The sequence below is a fragment of the Anastrepha obliqua genome, chromosome 2, assembly GCF_027943255.1.
Source record: "Anastrepha obliqua isolate idAnaObli1 chromosome 2, idAnaObli1_1.0, whole genome shotgun sequence".
NCBI lineage: Eukaryota > Metazoa > Arthropoda > Insecta > Diptera > Tephritidae > Anastrepha > Anastrepha obliqua.
The window spans coordinates 34,082,041-34,101,122 of record NC_072893.1 but is presented as its reverse complement, the minus strand read 5'-3'; the positions used below and the strand labels follow the sequence as shown (position 1 = coordinate 34,101,122).

Genomic DNA, 19,082 nt, shown 5'->3' with positions numbered 1-19,082 from the left:
AGACAACTAAATAAAATAATTTGGATTTGGTGAAAAGTTATGAGCCACGAATTATGCTACATAACAATATTCTCACGGCATAAAATTCGCTCTCTAAGTAAGCGAATTATGGTGCTCACACTTACCAACGTAAACAAACGTCCGTACGCCCGTATCAGCTGACACGATGAAATAACGATCTACGATACTACGGAACGGAACGGTGGTGAGAATTCATTTGCATGGGGCTCTCATTAGTTTCATCGTGTCAGCTGATACGGGCGTATGGGCGTACGTTTACGTTAGTGAGTGTGAGCACAATTACCCTGTTTCCACGGCGTATCCGTAAACCACTTGGCAGCTCTTCTTATCGTTCTTTGCTTTTTATTAATAAATAAATTTATTTATTATTTAAAATTGATATTAATTTGTATTAATTCATTCCTTACATTTTCCTACAATAAGAAAAAGTGGTTTTACTTATGGCGCTCCATTTGTGAATTAAAGCATTTTTCAATGTGTTTGTGAAGTTATACTGTGTTTCTTTATCTTACGTTTTAAAATAGCCCACATCTGCTCTATGGGTTTTAGATCTGGAGACTGTGCTGGCCAATCTAACAAAATAATGTTATTGTCTCTAAGCCAACGCATCGTAGACGCTAATTTGTGACAAGGAGCATTGTGTTGTTGGAATTGAACTCTATCAAAATTTGTGTCGCCGAAAATGCGAAGGCAAAAGTATCTACAGTTTCTAATATATTCATGTACTTTCGAGTGTCCATGCGCCCCTCGCTAAGCAGCCATTCAGCCCCAGATCATAATGCTGCCTCTCCCATACTTAACAGTGGGTACCATGCAATCTGAATGGTATTCCTTGGCAAGCTGTCGCGAACGCCACACCAGATGTTCAAAATACCTGTAGAAAGGGGGGAAAAATCGTTTTATAAGATTTGCGTTATTTCCTCAAAATTGGAATGGGGTAAGAAGCTATGGTTGTTGATATTTTAAAATGATGTAAATTAAGCCTCGCTCGAAGTTGGATTCATCAGGCCACACAACATTCGACCAATCTTCCTTCGTAATATCTTGAAGAGCCTATTCCAAAGGCTTTTCCCGATTTTTTTCTGAAAGCCACGTCTTCTGTCGATTTTTTACGATGCTTGAAAGACTTATAAGTTTTTGGTCTTCCCATTCACTAGTGAAGCGTTTTCTTTCATTTTCTTGCTTTATTATGTTGGGACTTTGTCTAAGCAAATCGCTTAACCCTCCGTTGGACACCTTTTTTAAAACCTTCGGTTGGTCAAACGGGTCTGGCCTCTTTTTTGTCCTGTTCCAGGATCCTTTTTAAAAGGTTATATCCATAAATCGATAGAAAATTAAGTTTTAGGAACCTACCGGAAGTTCAGCTCGTTAGCTGTAATAGAAATATGTTAAATTCACGTCCAAAGTCGAAAAAGCCTGTCCGAGAAGTTCTGGTCAGACCGGGGGCCCACGGAGGATTAATATCACATTCGACTGCAAACCGCGAACATCCCATAAAATTGGCAAACCCAACCTGAGACTTCCCTTCCTCAATTAAAACTTGGATTCCCACTCTTTTGTAACAAAGTTCACTTTTTGGATAAAAAAGGCTTGATATTTTTGCACTAAAGATTATTTACACATTGACTACCAAATTTAAAATGCCACAATTTTTTTTTAGGGTTTTCCAATAATAGGTGTTACTTTGTTAAAAGATCAATGGTTTCGTTGCTTGTGTGGCACGTAGCGCCGTCTTGTTGAAAATAAACGTTGTCCAGATCAATACAATCCAATTCCGGCCATAAAAAATTGTCATTCATATCTCGATAGCGCAATCCATTCACCGTAACTATTGCTTCAGCTTCAGCAGACCCTTAAGGGGGTCTTCTACCGTGGCGCCTTAATCTCGGGCCTATTTTTGGGAATTAATTACAAAGCAACCACTTGAGATAATGAAATCAGATTTTTTTTATTTAATTTGCACAAGTTTGCACTATTTAAAAATATATTTTTCAAATCGAATTCTTTGGCCCTGTGTCCTTGAACCGTCCTCGAGGTTGCCCTTGTAAAAATGTCCTAGGCGACTTTGTGGCACGCGATCCATTTTACTTATCTGAAATCAAAAAAATTTTTTTTTTTATCATAAAGTGTAGCGTTGGCTATGTTTTCCCAGTGGCGATTTTAAATATTTTGAAATTTGTAAAAAATGCGTGATTTTAAAAAAAAAGTTTGAAAATTTCCTCTTTTTTTTACACTTTAGAGGCCCGCAAAATTAAACTAATCAAAAATTGAAAAAAGTGGTCTGGGAAAACATAGCGAGATGTTCACTGAATAACTGGAAAAAAGATGGAATGAATTCGACAAATATTTATAGTAGATGTGTGACCAGAAAGTTGAAAAAAGTCAACTTTCGGGAAAAGGCGTTTAAAGATAAAGAAACGCTCGAAAATGCCACGCGCATGCATGTATTCTCCCCGAAATGCTCATGAAGGAACATGTTTTTCATAAAACCCTCTTTATAGCATACTCTTAACATTAGTAGCTTTTAAAAAATCTAAAAAAAAAAAAATCGATTTTTTCAAACCGTGACGGTAGAAGACCCCCTTAAGACCAAAATCTTTATGCAAAATACAGTGTAGTGATGTTTGTGGAATGCCTAATTCCAAAGAACGGCGAGGAATGGACAAATCTGGGTTTTCTTCTAAACTTTCGGCTACAACAGCAATATTTTCGGCTGTTCTTGAGCGACGTGGCACGGGTTTTATTCTTCACATCACTAACTTGTCCCAACAGCTGGAATTTTTTCACCAATTTCTGCATTGCGGTCCGACAAGGTGCCTCACGATGACTCAAGAGTGCCAAATTTTCACCATTTTTATAGTGAATTTTAATAATTTCAATGCGTTGTTTAAGCGTGTATCGTTCCATTTTTATTAATCTACGCCATTCTACTTGTCGAGTATCAAAAAATGACAGCTTCAAAAGTGACAACAACCGAAATAGCGGACTATTCAAAATAACACCTGTTATTGGAAAACCCTTTATATAACAATATAACTCTGTAATGTAAGTTTGTACACACATATTTATGTATCCTAATTTGATTTTCGAAATATACTTAAAAATACGGTGATCATTTTTTAGTTGATCTAATATAAATATAAAAGAGAATTAAAAGGAAAATACGAAGAAATTATTTGTCTGCAGAACAGACAAAACTCTAGGATTGTATCAGCGCTTAACAACTGGTTCTGTCAAACCTACTAAAATCTGCGAAATAGGTAACCTTCTGCACTCAGCCGCACATTCGCACATTCATTTGCTGGCGGCATTTCAATGCAAATATTTAAAGTTTTGTTCCCGCAACATTCTTCCCCTAATATCAATCGTTTCTATTCCGTGCCGGTTCGAATTAACCTCATCTAAAATTATAATTCCTATTCCTCCTACCATCTGGTATTAGAACACACTTCACTGTCGAATGTAGCGCCTTGCAACACCAATGCAACACAATAAATGTATTCACATGCAAAAATTGTTTACGCTTGTATTATTTATTAGTGTTGTTCTTGTTGCCTTAGCAATGGTTGACGTTGTCGTCGTCGTCGTACCCGCTGTGCACTCTTTCATATAATATAAGTACATACATACATACACACATATATCCTATTTAGCTCCGTACTCACGCCAAGAAATCTTTTGTTTCGATCGTCGGAAGCGTCATTTTGCTGTGCCTTTTGTGAATGTGCAAATCAGTTCAGTTTATCGTGGATTTTCAAGCGGAAAACTAAATTTCCTTTGTCAACTTAGACAAACGCGATTACAACAACAACACAGTACCATCCTATAGCACAATTAGCCATCCAAGTGTTCCTCAACTCCTCAATCTTGATGTTCATTGTAATAAACAAAATTAAATAACATATTTTGCACAAATGAGTGTGGGAAATCTAACAAATTGTAAAATAAATCTCGGAATCGTTGTACAACCACCCAGAGACAACAACATTTCCTCCTTGTGAACAGCTGAGAACGCAATCAACGTTTTTGTTTTGTTATGCAACGGAATGATAAATAGACGACAGAAATGTGATTGCAATTAAAAAATTAATATTGTTGTAGTTGTTGCTATTGCTTGAATTATGTGATAGTTTATGTTGTGTTGCTTATGGTTGTTTATGGCTAGCCGGCGATATATAAAAGCAATGATTTTTCATATATACACATTTATGTATGCGGCATTAAAGATGTGGTGTGGGGAAAATTAATCGTTGATCACTTTCAACAATCGATAAATTACGATGACCAAAGGCCAGTGCAATGCAATGAATTGAAATGCAAATGTGAAGTGAAGAGAAAAAGTTGTAAAGTTGTGCTTATTCTAGAGTATAACCACCTCCAAAACGCCACTTCTTTGTTGGTGCAAAATGCATCGACTTTTAAAATACTGAGTAATACTTATACATATGTATGTATGCACATATATATTTACATTTTGCACTTTGCACAAATATACTCGTATGCAGGTATGCTTGCATGCTTTCTTTTTCACAACTGCCACAAAAGACGTCATTCGAGCTCTTGCCAATATGTAGAAGATAATTTTCGTTAAAAATTTTTTTTTCCTGATTTATTTCACCAATTGAAATGTCATATTTATTTTCTCGCTTCTATAAATTTCTTTCTCCTCTCTCTCATTCTCTCTCTCTCTCTCAAGCTAGCTTGCAATACAGGCCAAGTGATGAATAGCAACAAAGAGATATAATCAAAGAAATTGTACTTCATTAGCATTACTTGCATTTTCTCTGTGCTCTTTAATCACTGCGCTTGTTTCCATTTATGTATGCACACACATATGTATGTAGTGAAAATATTTGTGGGTTGAGTGGTTAAGTGGGCGGCAGCTCAGTGCGAAATATTCTAAATATAATAACAAAAACGAATAAATGCGCAATGATACAGAGTATGCAGATGTATGTATGTTTGTATAGGATGTGCATAGGTACTTATAAATATACATACATACCTAAATGCATACATAGTATGAATGAATGAACCTCTAGAATGGCGCATTAAGGAGAATTTTGAACTTTTATCGCGAAACATAAACAAATCCAATTCATTGAACCAATTTCAATATCGGTACCAATTCAACGGTTTTGAAAGGTGATAATTATTCTTCTTCTACCTTGCTGGCGAGATAACCGTTTGAGTAAGGTAAAAAGTTTTTAACGTTTCTTTTTACTTTATTTTGACGACGAAATTGAATGCTCACTTAAATGGTTCCAACCAGTTTTCTGATTATTTTTCAATTTCGGGATGCCGGTATTTAACAAGTCAATTTCGGGATCCCAAAAATTTTGTAATTGGAATTCAACGAAGTAAAAATTTGTTTCTTATAAAATTTTATTTAAAGTAATTGTATGTGCATTGCTTTTCAATTTGCTCACCATTTATTTTAATCTACTTGTGTATGTATACGAGGGGGGTACAATAGGTACTCGTGTTAGAATTGAAGACACAATTTTTTCTAAATTTTTATTTTTTATTTTTCGACATAGCCCCCTTTTAGAAAGATAGACTTTCCCAACGCTCCGGCCATTTTTTAACCCCTCCAAAAAATTGGATTTGTCGAAATCTCCAAAATACGCCTCTGTCTCGGCGATGACTTATTAATTAAATTTTTTTCCCCGCGAGCCATTTCTTCATGTTAGGGAACAAGAAAATGTCAGATGGGGGAATGCGGGGGGTGCGGCAGCAATTCATAATGCGATTCATGTAGTTTGGCGGTGACAACTCCGGATGAATGTGCTGGTGCCTTATCATGGTGAAACATCACCTTCTTTTTCGCCAAATGCGGCCTTGTCGTCTTTAATTTTTTGTGAAATCGATCAAGTAACTCAATCACTGTAGTATTTTCCAGTGATCGTTCCTCCCTTTTCTAAAAAATCCATAAGGATGACGCCGTTCGCATTCGAAAAAATCGTCTCCATGTAAAATATTTATTGCCGTTTCGTTACTTTGCGCAATTTCGTTCCTCAATCAGCAAGAATCATGTCGTGGACTTTTTGAACGATTTCCTCGGTAACCTCGTCCGAACGCACTCGTACAATATGGTGTAAATTGAGTTGAATTAGAGCTCTCGATTGTTCGCACGTTTTCGGTCAGCCTGGGCGTATGAGCAACAAGTACCTGCACTCCTCTTCGATGCTCATTATTTGAAAACCTTTGAGCGTGGGACCGACTGTATCATGTTTTTTCGTGTAATGTGAGCAATGCTTGTTTTTCCGATTATTATGATTTTTTGACAGCACTTTTTTAAGTTTTACAATTGCGACGAATTTTTGGTGTTTTCTCACAGGTTGGCGCCATATTCCCTCAATGGGTCATTGGTCAATTGCTCTGGGATTGTAAGCATAGACTTAAGTATCATTTTCCCCCAACAATACGTTTCATGACCACATCTTAGTTAGAAATAATCTCTTTATAGGTTTTAACACAACGCTTTTGATCAAAGAATATCAGTATTTTGAAACCAAATCAGATGAGTCACTTCGTAGGTCAAAATTGTCTTTTAAAATTATTTGAATTGATTCATATAATGTGTCAACAAAACCCCGTAATATTGCTAATACTCAATCGAGGTCAAGTGTTTGATTTTTTTTACTTATTATTTTTGACATCCCCTATCTTCTTAAAATTTACTGTACCGCCCATTAAATTTTTTTTTTTCAACAAATTGTGATTATCGAAGACCTTCTGCGAAATCCTCAATATTTCTATGACAAAATTTTATTACGCAAACAATATTTAATGCAATTTTTCTGCTCAGTAGAATCTAGAATCAGACATTGTAAAAATCGACATTGTAAATTTAGATATGGAAACAGATGGAAGTGGCTAAGGGCCAAATCTGGTGAATACGGTGGATGCTCCAACAATTCGAACTCTATTTCATGGATTTTAGCCATTGCCAAACTGCTCTTGTGACTCGTTGCATTATCCTTATGAAAAAATAATGTTTTTCTTTTGCGAACTGTGTCTTTTTTCACGAATTTTTTCCTTCAGCTGGTTCACAAATACACAAATTCCTTTCGCATACCAAAAAATTGATGCTAACACCTTTTTCGTCGATTTCTGGACACGAACTCGTTTCGTTTCTCTTTCAGTCATTCGACGATTTCCAATACGATATCCTGCATTTTTGTGGTATATACGTTGTTGAAGTGTATCGTCTTCAATTATTTTTTTTATTTTTTAGTTCAAACTTAAAGTAGTGATGTTATGTACTAGGCTGGAGCCCGCCACTTTAAAAATACGTTCAAGATTACGCAAAAACTTTTTCGGACTATGATACAAGATTCCTTAAGGAGGGAGATGACCTCAAATGGGTTGCCTCTTAAAAAGACTTAGTCTTCATCACTGCCAACCAAGAGAAACGTTCGCACTGCAGTCGGTTCTACATCATCGGAACGACCCGAATTCATATCAGGACAAGAACTGTCACTCCAGCAGCATTCCTCAAACATTTATGTGGATTTTTTAAGCTGTTATAACAACAGCAATATTGTCCGGGATGCATAAGAAAACCATTTATTATTCTAAAATGTAGTTACTCGTACCATCCAACTGCTCGATACCAGACTTTTGGGGGAACTAAAGTATTTGTCGTCGAAAGACTTTCGTTCGTTTCGAGCATCTAACCAAAACCCATATCAATCAAGATGATTCCTTTATACCCATCTTTCATCTAAAAATCATTTCGCTGAGCTCTTTGAGCACACGTACAAGCTCTGCCCTAGTCACTATATTAAAATAAATACTTCAGCACATCAGTGACCTTCGCAAAATCACCTCAAAGTAATTTTTCTTTGACAAATTAGAAAACTGCACCATTAGGCACTCTTGTAGGATAAAATTGAATTAAATTTAATTGAAATTATATTATAAACAAATATATACCATTGTATGCGAATTGAGACATTTTTCAGTTTATTTCTGAACGCAAAAATGTTTCACTTATCATCAGGCACGCCATAATCGAATATGCCACCATGGCCATACGGCTGTTCATAAATTATTGTGACGTTTTAATGACTTTATTTACGACACATTGAACCTGAAGATACTTGCAATCAACTAATATACATGCATATCTATGTATATGTATGTGGTGTGTATATTTTATTATTGTTGTATTGTACATAGCAACTTGTGCCTGCTGCCTGCTGCCAACACATCGTTCGCATTTTATGACTGTAATTTTCCTACAAAAAAAGCGAGCCACCTCAGATGTGGTGCTTTGTATTTTTATATATTATATTATTATTATCTATTTTCTAAGTGTTGTCGTGTGTAGAAATATCTTCATGCCAAGCGAAATTTCAATTGTAAACACAATATTTGACAAAAATTTGATCGCAACAGAGAAAGACAAAAAAAAAACATAAGTTTTGGCGAACTCTAACTTATTGACATTAGAGTGATACGTAAGGGTGCAAAGAACGAACATTTGGTGGGTCACTATTAGCACAGAGTATTTGAGGTAAATGAACTTTATAACAGAAAAAAAAACAGAGATACAAATATCGATATATCATACTTTAAAATCCGACTGTAAAGAAGATATGGCGAAATATGTAAAATGGTGAAAAAAAATCGAAATTGCTAATCGCAAAAGAGCCGTTGCACTGGGACTTGAAAAATTATGCGTGAAGCTGTGCCAAAGCATCTTGGACTTCACTTTAATATTCAAATCGTGACAGCGCTTTAGCCCAACGATTACAATTTACATAAAAATTCCTACGCAACAATGTTGGAGCGATTTCGTATGGTAAATACTATTTTTGGGGTGATAAAACAGATTTTCATTTAAGGGGTCCCGGTGGTCTAGAGCTCGAAAACTTAGGGTATTTTCAGGATTTTTTGTTACAATAAAAAATTTTTTTAGGCCTTTTATTTAACTTCTTTTACATACAAAAATGAAACAAATTTTTTTGTATTTGAATAATTTTAAAAATGGCGCTGAAGTTGACCCTCCCGAAAAATTGCACCTGGACGGTTAGTCTATTACTTAAAAGACAGCACTCACTACTATTTAAAGCACCTACAGGCACTTCACAGTTTCAAAGTGCAAGTGGAATAGTTGGACTATATTTTTTTGAAAATCGTCTAGGGGAAGCAATTTATCGGCGCATGCTAGAACGATTATTTTCTGTCAATAATGAGATAACATGCTTCCTTCAGAACCCGTACATGGTTTTAGCAAGATGGCGTCACGCCATACACGGCCAGAGAAAGCATGGCGATACTTCCTTAAAAAACTGATAAGCCCTTTCGGTGACATATTGTGGCCACCCAGGACGCCCGATCTTACCCCATGGGATTTCTGTTTGTGAATAAGTCTATCGAAAAAACCCTGCAATCATCATAGCAAAAAAAGAAAATATCGTTCGCGAGGTTATTGACATATCAACTTCACCTCTCCAGTGGGTGGCAGGAAGTACAGAGATCAGATCCCAGGGTGTATTCGACAGAATGGTCATAATTTAGACAAAATAATTTGAAACAAATAAAATCCGGACTTGCCTTCTTTGTAATAATTATTGAAATAAACTTTTATCAGAAGTAATTCTTTTTTAATTTAGCTTTCCTGATTCTGCCACCAGTTACCCTGTATATATTTATGTGTATATTTTTAGCACATTTGAAAATCCTTTCCAAATTTCTTAATTTCTTAATTATAACTTTCAAGTTTATGCTGCCCGAATATTAAAAGATTTATATGAGCACTTTCTTTTAGCAAAAATGCTCTGGGAGATTTGCCACTACCTGCTGACCAGTAAGAAAAAAAGCTTTTTCTATTATTTGGTGCTTCTCGTTCCGAGGTAACCAATTGAAAGGTAGTTACGAACAAAACAACTTCCATTTTTTTTTGTTAGTAAAGTTCTCTTTAGTTTATTGATTTACGTTTGCTTATTTTATTAATAAAATTATTTTTTATTTTATTCCTTTATTTTATTCTATTTTACTTCCTTTTGATTTGCTTTTATTTAATTAAATTTTATTCTTTTGCTTGTTTGAAATTTGTGAAGAAAAATAAGAAATAAAATGAAACAGACAATAAAAAAATATACATAAAAAAAATAAACAATATATATATAAATGAAATAAAATAAAAATATATAAAAAAATAAAAAAAATATATGTAAATGAAATAAAGTAAAAATATATAAAAAAAAAATATTAAAAAAAAAATAAAAAATAATAGAAATAAAAAAAAGAAATGGTAATAAAAAGAAAAATGATAAAACAATAATAATAGTAACAATAAAAGAAAAAAAGTAAAAGGAATATTTTATAAAAACACAAAAAACGAAAAATAAAATGAAAAAATATGTAAAAATAATTGTGTATGTATTTTTTTTAACTAATTAAAATAAAACCTAAATATTATACACATAAACAAATAAAATAAAATAATACGATTTTTTTTGTTTCATTTTTTTAATTATATTTATTTATATTTTATTATATACATTTGTTTTATTTTTTTATATTATATTTGTTTTATTTCATTTAATTTTATGTTTTAATTTAATTGTATTCTTTTGTTTGCTTGAAGTTTGTGAAGCAAAATAAAAACTAAAATAAAACGAAACAGATAGTAAAGGGTGTTTTTTTAGAGGTTAGGTTTTCAAGATGAAATAACACGTATATAATATAATGTTATGGCCAAGAATTTAGCTTTATTATAAAGATAAGGGTTTGCCATTATGTTTTAAAAATGATTTCGGGCAAGTGGCCGCCGCGGCTGGCTCGAATAAATTCCAGCCGAGAGGCCCAATTTTCGACCACTTTTTGCAGCAATTGGGGCCGTATGTCAGCAATAACGCGCCGAATATTCTCTTCCAAGACGTCATTCGTCTCGGGCTTATCTGCGTAGACAAGCGACTTCACATAGCCCCACAAAAAATAGTCCAGCGGTGTTATATCGCACGATCTTGGAGGCCACGCCACAGGTCCACGGCGCGAGATAATGCGCTCACCAAAAGTTTCCTTCAATAAATCGATTGTTGCGTTGGCTGTATGGCATGTAGCGCCGTCTTGTTGGAACCAAAGGTCGTCCACATCAACATCGTCCAATTCAGGCACGAAAAAGTCATTAATCATGGCTCTATAGCGCTCTCCATTGACTGTAACATTATAAAATAAACTGTTATAAATAAAAATTGAAATGAAAAATATGTAAAAATAATTGTGTATAATTTTTTTTGACTAATTAAAATAAAACCGAAATCTCAACAAATAAAATAAAAGAACACGTTTTTTGTTTTTTTTTGTTATATTATTTTGTTTTATTTTATTATTTAATTCAATTTTATTCTATTTAAATTTATATATATATATACAAGTACATATCTTATTCTATATTTGCTAAATTTTATTTTGTATTTTATATATATTATATACCCTATGATCAGAAAGTATCGGAATGTTTAAATAAAACAAAACAGAGTTAAATTTCGGACAATCGCATTCTCTTTGATCTCCTCTATCGACTAAAATCTCCTTCCACGAAGTGGTAACTTCAACTTAAGAAACAAAAAGAAGTCACTCGGGGCCATATCAGGCGAATACGGTGCTTGCACGATGGTATTTACTTGGTGTTTGGTCAAATAATCCAGCACAATTTGGGGTCGGTGCGATGGCGCGTTATCATCATGCAAAATCCAAGAATTGTTTGCCCACATTTCCAGCCATTTGCGACGTACAGCATCTCTTAAACGCTTCAAAACAGATAAATAATAGTCTTTATTGACTGTCTGACCTGATGGAAGATACTCATGGTGCACTACGTCTTGGCAATCGAAGAAAACAGTCAACTTCACCCTCCCGGTAGTTTTTTATCATAGAGTATATGGGTGTTTGGCCGAGATTCTCCTACATTTGTGGTGTGCGTCTTGATGTTGTTCCACAAATGAAGGGACCTACAGTTTTAAGTCGACTTTTTACTTTTTATTATATTATTTTGCTTTCTTTTCATTTTCTTTAATATTATTTTATTAGATTACCTCATAATATTATTGTTATTTTATATTATATTAAATGAAGTAAAATAATAGTAAAGAAAAAAATATAATAAAATAACAAATACAATTTTGCGAATGTAATATAAGATGTATAAATTAAAAAGAATAACATTGAATTAAAGAATGAAATAAAGTAAAACAAAAGAATATAAAAGCAAGTAAAACAAGTATATATAAAATTTATTAAAGTTAAGGAGAATAAAAAATTATTCTTTTTGAGAAAATAAATATAAATAAAATGTTTCCTTTATCTTGTTTTATTTTATTTTAGTTAACCCCAGTTTTTTTATTTTTTCGTTAATATTTTTTTTATATTTGGTTTTATTTTTTTTTATTTATTTATTTTTTTTATTTTTGTTTATTTTTTATTTCAATTTATTATATTATATTTGATTTGGGTATATTTTCTGTTTCATTCAATTTTTATTTTTTTTTAATTCATTTAATTTTATATTTTTGTTTTATTTTATGTCATCTCCTTTTATTTTATGGAGTCTTATTTTACTTTTGTTTTAGTTCTGTTTTTATTTTAATTATTTATGTTTTTATACATATTTTCATTTTATCTTGTTTTATATTATTTTAATTAACACCAGTTTATTTTATTCCTTCTTTAATATTTTCTTTATATTTGGTTTTATTTTATTTTTTTTATTTTTAATTTTTTTATTTTTGTTTATTTTTTATTTCAATTTATTATATTTTATTTAGATATATTTTCGGTTTCATTTAAACTTTATTTTTTTTAATTCATTTATTTTTATATTTTATATTCTTGTTTTATTTTATATCATTTTAGTTTATTTTATTGAGTCTTATTTTACTTTTATTTTATTTTTCTTTATTTTTGATATTTCTCTATTTATACATAATTTATGTTTTCTGATTTATTTTATTTTATTTTTTATTTTGCTCCACAAATTTCAAACAGATAGTTTGCACATCTGCCAGTCGCTGATAGCTACAGTTGTGAAGTTGTTTTTGTTTACCTCTTAAACCTATCGACTGTTGTTTGCTAAACCCATCAGCAGTTTACCAACCCCCTGTAGTTGTATAGGTATTATTTTCATCTACTATAGGTGTGGGTACCTATTCGTTTTTTGTTTTTTGTTTGTTTTATTTGCGTTCGTTTTGTATATAAAAAAAACAATGTCAAATTCCAATACATACCTTTGTTGACTCATAGTTTAGCGTATTTTTCATAATTGCGCCGAGACTATCACAAATAAAGATTGAGCTTATGAATATTTTGGTTTTGTACACCCGCAAATGTAACACACATACATATGCACAAGCATACACCATATATTTCATTGAGAAAAGTTTGTCACATTTTATGGCACATAAAATTAATATCTTTTTAATTTTAGGAAGAAATTTAAAATATTTTTATTCTATTCTTAGTCATTTGCGTCTTGTATCGATCCGTAAAATTCCCTAAAATACGTTTTGCTTTGGGCAAAATCGTTCAAGTATTTAGATATGTAAATGTACACATCAGGAATGATAGAATACAAGATTGCGCCTTCCCATGTGCGGTAACTAAATAAATGAAAAGAAGAGGAAGAATATGCGAGTGCAAGAGGAAACTGTCAAATACAACAAATTATACACACACTTTCTTGCCACGGCGTCATCGTCAAGAAAAGCAGAAACTGCAATTAGAGGCATTATTATAATTCGTGCTGCCACAATTAACACGCGGAACTTCATTTTTATTGTTTTTTTTTTTTGGTTTGCTTAAAAATCACAAATCTTAAAATCACAATATTCACCAAGTCATTCACTGAATATTCACAAATAAGTAGTTCGTAAACAAAGGACTGTTTACTTTGCGCACTGACGTCATTCGGTTGTCATAATCATAACGAAAAAATATTGAGAACATTTTAAAACGATAAAGCGACCTAATTATGTGAGCACAAGTGTATGTTATGAGTTGAAATTATTTTATTGCGACTTATGCACCTGTTTTGCTTTATTAATAATAAAAATCCGGAATTTACAAGAAAAAACTTCGGAACAAAAATGTTGGGTTCGGTTTGACTGAAGTTCGGTTCCATTCGGTTCACCCTTAAAAATCGGTGTTTGGTCATTCTCTATTCGGTACGCTCAAATGCATGTAAGAGCGTTTACACAAGGTCATTCTTCTTTTCGCTATTTCAGCAGCTGTATTTGTTGTGATTGAAAAATAAATCGCAAATTCATTGCAGTCATTTACCTCTGAATGAAAATTCTTCGAATGGCTGAAATCACAAATTGCTTGTTAACTTCTTGACACTCATTTCTTTGAGTGTGTGCATATTAAGGTGGTACATCTTTTCATGGTACATTTTTTTATTCAGTTGTGAAGTGTCCGATTATCTACACATTTTTAAATATAAAGATCTTCTTATAAAATTAAAAGCCCTTTTTATAAAATGAAGCGCTGTTTTTGTGAAATTAAGGCATAGTTTATGCATTTGGTAAACGGCTTTGCACCGATTTTATTGCTCGTAAATCGCTCTTCTGAAACATTTGTTTTTAAGTTTTTGCATACATTTTTTTTTTATTTATATTTGACTACAAATTTTTGTATTGAGGACTGGGCTGTCAGGACTATTTTCTGGCCAGTTCAAGGAGTTTATTTTAATATGTCTTATATTTATAGTTCTTTTTTTACGAGCTTTTTCATGGCAGAAATACACTTGGAGGTTTGCAATTGCCGGCCGGGAGGCCACCGCTATTAGAAACAAATTTTTCTTAATTTTGGTGTTTCACCGAGATTCGAACCACCATTTGGCTACGGTGGCCGCCATTTGTAGAACAACATCAAGACGCAAGCCCCAAATAGGAGAAGGACCTCGGCGAAACTTCCAAAAAGGGTGTATGCTCCAATTATATATATATATATATTTATAGATCTAATAATTAAAAAAAGTTATATAGCCTCATAAAAATATCAATTATTCACAGCCCAATTATGGCAACTCTGCAGGGCCGTAGAGAGCATATCCGGGCCCCGGGGGAAAATTACAAATGCGGGCCCTTTCCAATTATTTCTAATTCATATACTACTGTGGGCAAAAAGTAAGGTGAATTTGGTTGTAAAATGAAAAATCTTTATTTATTCTTGTAAATCAATTTCATCTCCTTCAAAATAATCCCCTCTAGATGAAATACACTTATGCCAACGATTTTTCCAATCCCCGAAACATGCCAAATAGTCCATTTCCGGTATAGCCATCAGCACCTTCTTCGATTCAGCTTTTATCTCCTCAGTCGACTCGAAACGCGTTCCCCGGAGTGGTCTCTTGAGTTTTGGGAATAGCCAGAAGTCACACGGAGCCAAATCAGGCGAATACGGTGGTTGCGGAACGATATGCGTGGAATTTTTGGCGAAATGGTCACGAAGAACGAGTGCAGTGTGAGACGGTGCATTATCGTGATGCAAAAACCAAGAGTTGTTTCACGTAAACGAAGCATAACGCTCAAATAATATTCCTTATTAACAGTTTGGCCAGGTGAAAGGAATTCATAGTGCACCACACCACGAAAATCGAAAAAAACTGTCATCATGACCTTTATTTTTGAACGACTTTGACGGTCTGGCCTCGCCTTTAGCACGATATTCGCTTGATTGGTCGGTTGTTTCAGGGTCTTAAGCATAAATCCAAGTCTCATCTCCCGTAATGATGCATTTGAGCTTGTCCTGATAGTCTGGAAGCATCGTTTCACACACATCAACGCGACGACTTTTTTCCAAGAAATTGAGAGTTTTCGGTACCAAACGAGATTTGACTTTTCGTAGGCCCAAATGGTCTTTCAAAATGGTTTTTACAGATTCTTCTGATATTCCGATCATATCAGTAAGGTCTTTAACAGTCAACCGACGATTTTTGAGCACTAACTCCTTCACTTTATTGACATGTTGGTCATCTGTTGACGTCGATGGTCGTCCGGAGCGCTCCAAGTCATCAACACGTTCTCGACCCTCTTTGAAGTCTTTGTACCACTTCTAAACATTTTTCTGCGATATGGTCGAATCACCAAATGCCTTCTGCAACATGCTAAACGTTTCCGCAGCCGAAATTTCATTCCGCAAACAAAATTTGATGGCACTTCTCTGCTCAATCAATCAGTCAAAAATCAAGTCGATACTCATTTGTTTTTTCGGATCCAAGGGAATTGTCCACAAGGAGTTCTTGCCGACGGGTAAAACCGTCCATGCAATTTTCTGTCTTGGCGTTTTGAAACGTTTGTTGCATCGCATTCGTCGAATTCGCCCTGAATACCGCGAAGGAGGAAGCTGGCGATTATTACATGATAATGCACCATCTCACCGATTCACTCATGTGACTGATTTTTTGACTAGAGTTCGCATTTTAACCACCAATTACTCACCGTATTCGCCTGATATGTCTCTCTGTGACTTCTACCTATTCGGAGAATCGCATTTGGCCATGAAAGGACAACGTTTTTCGTCCGTAGAAGCCATCCAAAAATCTTTTACCGACATCCTGAAGGACATTCCGGCCAATGACCTGAAACAGTCCTTCGAAAAGCTTTTAGATCGCGCAAAACACTGTATCGAGGCCAGAGGGGACTATTTTGAATAAATATACTCTCAGTTATCAGCTCCTGTCGTTTCTCTTTTAGTTCAGTTTTGTTTATTTTGGACTTCACCTTGTACATATGTATACCCAGGTCATGCCGGTAACATAGAACTGCCTGCCGTGGAAACCATTCTATTCTTTAAGATCGTATTTAAGCCATTATCTGGGTGACTTGTGTTTTACTACTTTGCGGTCTTGGTTTCAAAGCCTACTACTCTACTACTTTTTCTTCATATATTTTAAAGAATGCATGGCAATTGCCGTTTCATTAAATAAAATTCGAATAAACCAAAAAAAGTGGCAGCACTTGCATAGCTAAAAAAGCGTAAACGATCAATCAAAAACCCCAAAAAAAATATACAAGCAATGACATTAAATATATCAGCCGATATAAGTAAACAAAATAAGGGAATGATAGCAATAGCAACACAATTTTAAAAGCAAAAATCAGAAAAGGTGTGAAAATTGTGTAAAATTCCGTACACAAAATAAAGCTTTGCATGTCAACAATGATAAAAAAGCGAATTAACGTGTATTAGTCGTGCGTCGTCATCGGCCAGACAGCTATCGAGGAAAAAATAGCGCCCTTAAGTCGTTTTTATTTTGCTTCCGAGCTTGTTTTAACGCTTCGTGGGGCGGCAGTTGGCATCTAAATAATATGTCTTCATATTTCGTATTATCTTATAAATTTTAAGAAAAGTCGTCTACTCTAAAGGAAAACTCAAATAAATAAACAAAATTTAAAGTGAAATAGTGTTTTAACCTAAATTTGCAATTGTTGCATAAGTCGTAAAAATCTAAATCGTTACCACAAAAATTTGTACTACAAATAAACGAAAACAAAAACAGTGAAGTGTTAAAAAATGAGTTTCCGTGGTTTACAAGCACAAGACTCAACGGATTCGATTGAAAGCGCTGAACCTCGAATAGGCCGTTATCCCTATACGACAACCAATCGGAATATTTTGCGCTCAATATCAGGACCTGGAGCTTTGGCGATCATACGTAAGTGTGTTAGTGAAGTATAAATGTGTTCGTGCATAAATGTTTACGTTCGTGAGCTTATAAGACCGGAGAGCCAAGTTTGTGTTGAAAATTTACGAAATTTCTATGAATTATATTTCAAGTCAATCAGTTAAGTTATGCTTTGAAACAAGGCACATTCATTAAAGGCGGTGGCACTAAACCAACAACAATATTTTGTACGTTTGCTTGTCAAAGAAAAGTATAGGTAAAGTAGAAAACAAAGAATGAATTCGCCTTGTTTCACTCTGGGCTGACAGCCACATGGACACGGCGAAAGAAAAAAATAAATCAGCTGATTTACCGATACCACTTTTAATAAATTCGCCTTGCTTTAAAAACTGTGCAGTTGGTAGTAAGTGCTAATTGAAGTATAAAAGAGAATATGTAAAATATAGGGATTACAAGTTTTAATTCTTATTTTTAAAGCTACATTAATGCCATTATACATGGAACAGCTCATCATTCAAATGACCGCAGCGGCTTCGTTTCAGTGCTTCAAGAGGTCGGTCCAATTTCTCATGAATTGATCCAATTTGTGCGGCGTTATTCCGACAGCATCTCGCATGTTGGTTTAGAGCTCATGCAGATTGGTTGGCTTGTTAGCGTAAACTAAGAACCTGCCGTTGCGGGGCCAATTGATGAACACTCGCCATGAGATGGCGTGATCAAGGCATTGACAAATAAGTTGTCAAAATATAGAGAAAGAAAGAAAGCAATTAATAACAATAAAAGGGCAAAGTTATCAAATACCGACAGATGTAAAAAATATCGTGAAATTGTAGAAAAGAATATAAAGATTTGTAGGCATTATAAATCGCATGCATTTATTTTTCAGTCGCGCGTTTTACATAGTAAGAATGCAATTGGGAATAGGACAACAGAGATAGTTTTAAGTTAGTTCGTTAGTTCTTCGGCAGTTGGAGAAGAAGATTTTGATATTGTAAATGGTTTTTTTGGTAGATGTGAAAAAAATGATCTGAGTCTTGTTATTAACAAAGCGGATTTTGTACAAGGCAAAGAAGCAGAAAATTTAACAAGAATGTAATCAAGAGATTTAATTTTGTTTAATATAACTAAAAAACCCAATTAAATTTGCACACATTGGAAACATGCTCGGTATTTGTGTGAGTAATTCGGAAGATTTTGTCGCAAAAAAAATTATGGGTAATATTAACACTTTAGAGGCCAAATTTCGGGTCTTCATTTTCTTGCCAACTGGGCACACGGAAAGTGCTGAGTTGTTTAATTCATCGAAGGTGTTATTGATGTATTGTGCAAATTGTCTACAAAATCTAACGAATTCAAGAATAACCTGGCATTGCAAAATATTCAACTCGATAAAGTTAAGGGTATTTTGGAAAAACTGCAT

The 19,082-nt window shown here is 33.9% G+C and overlaps 1 protein-coding gene across 4 annotated transcripts in view; it reads left to right on the top strand.

Moving 5' to 3' along the window:
* LOC129239273 (AMP deaminase 2) overlaps nt 1-19,082 on the top strand; it is an 86,413-nt gene that overhangs the window by 21,704 nt on the left and 45,627 nt on the right. The window contains exon 1 of one of the 4 annotated variants that reach the window (XM_054874655.1): nt 17,073-17,692. The exons of 2 other annotated variants lie outside the window; for them this stretch is intronic. In XM_054874655.1, the coding sequence (XP_054730630.1) occupies nt 17,551-17,692 (142 nt within the window). In that variant the 5' untranslated portion in view covers nt 17,073-17,550. Of the gene's footprint in view, nt 1-17,072; nt 17,693-19,082 lie in introns of those variants that run through there. One more of the 4 variants, XM_054874658.1, reaches the window with a different exon arrangement.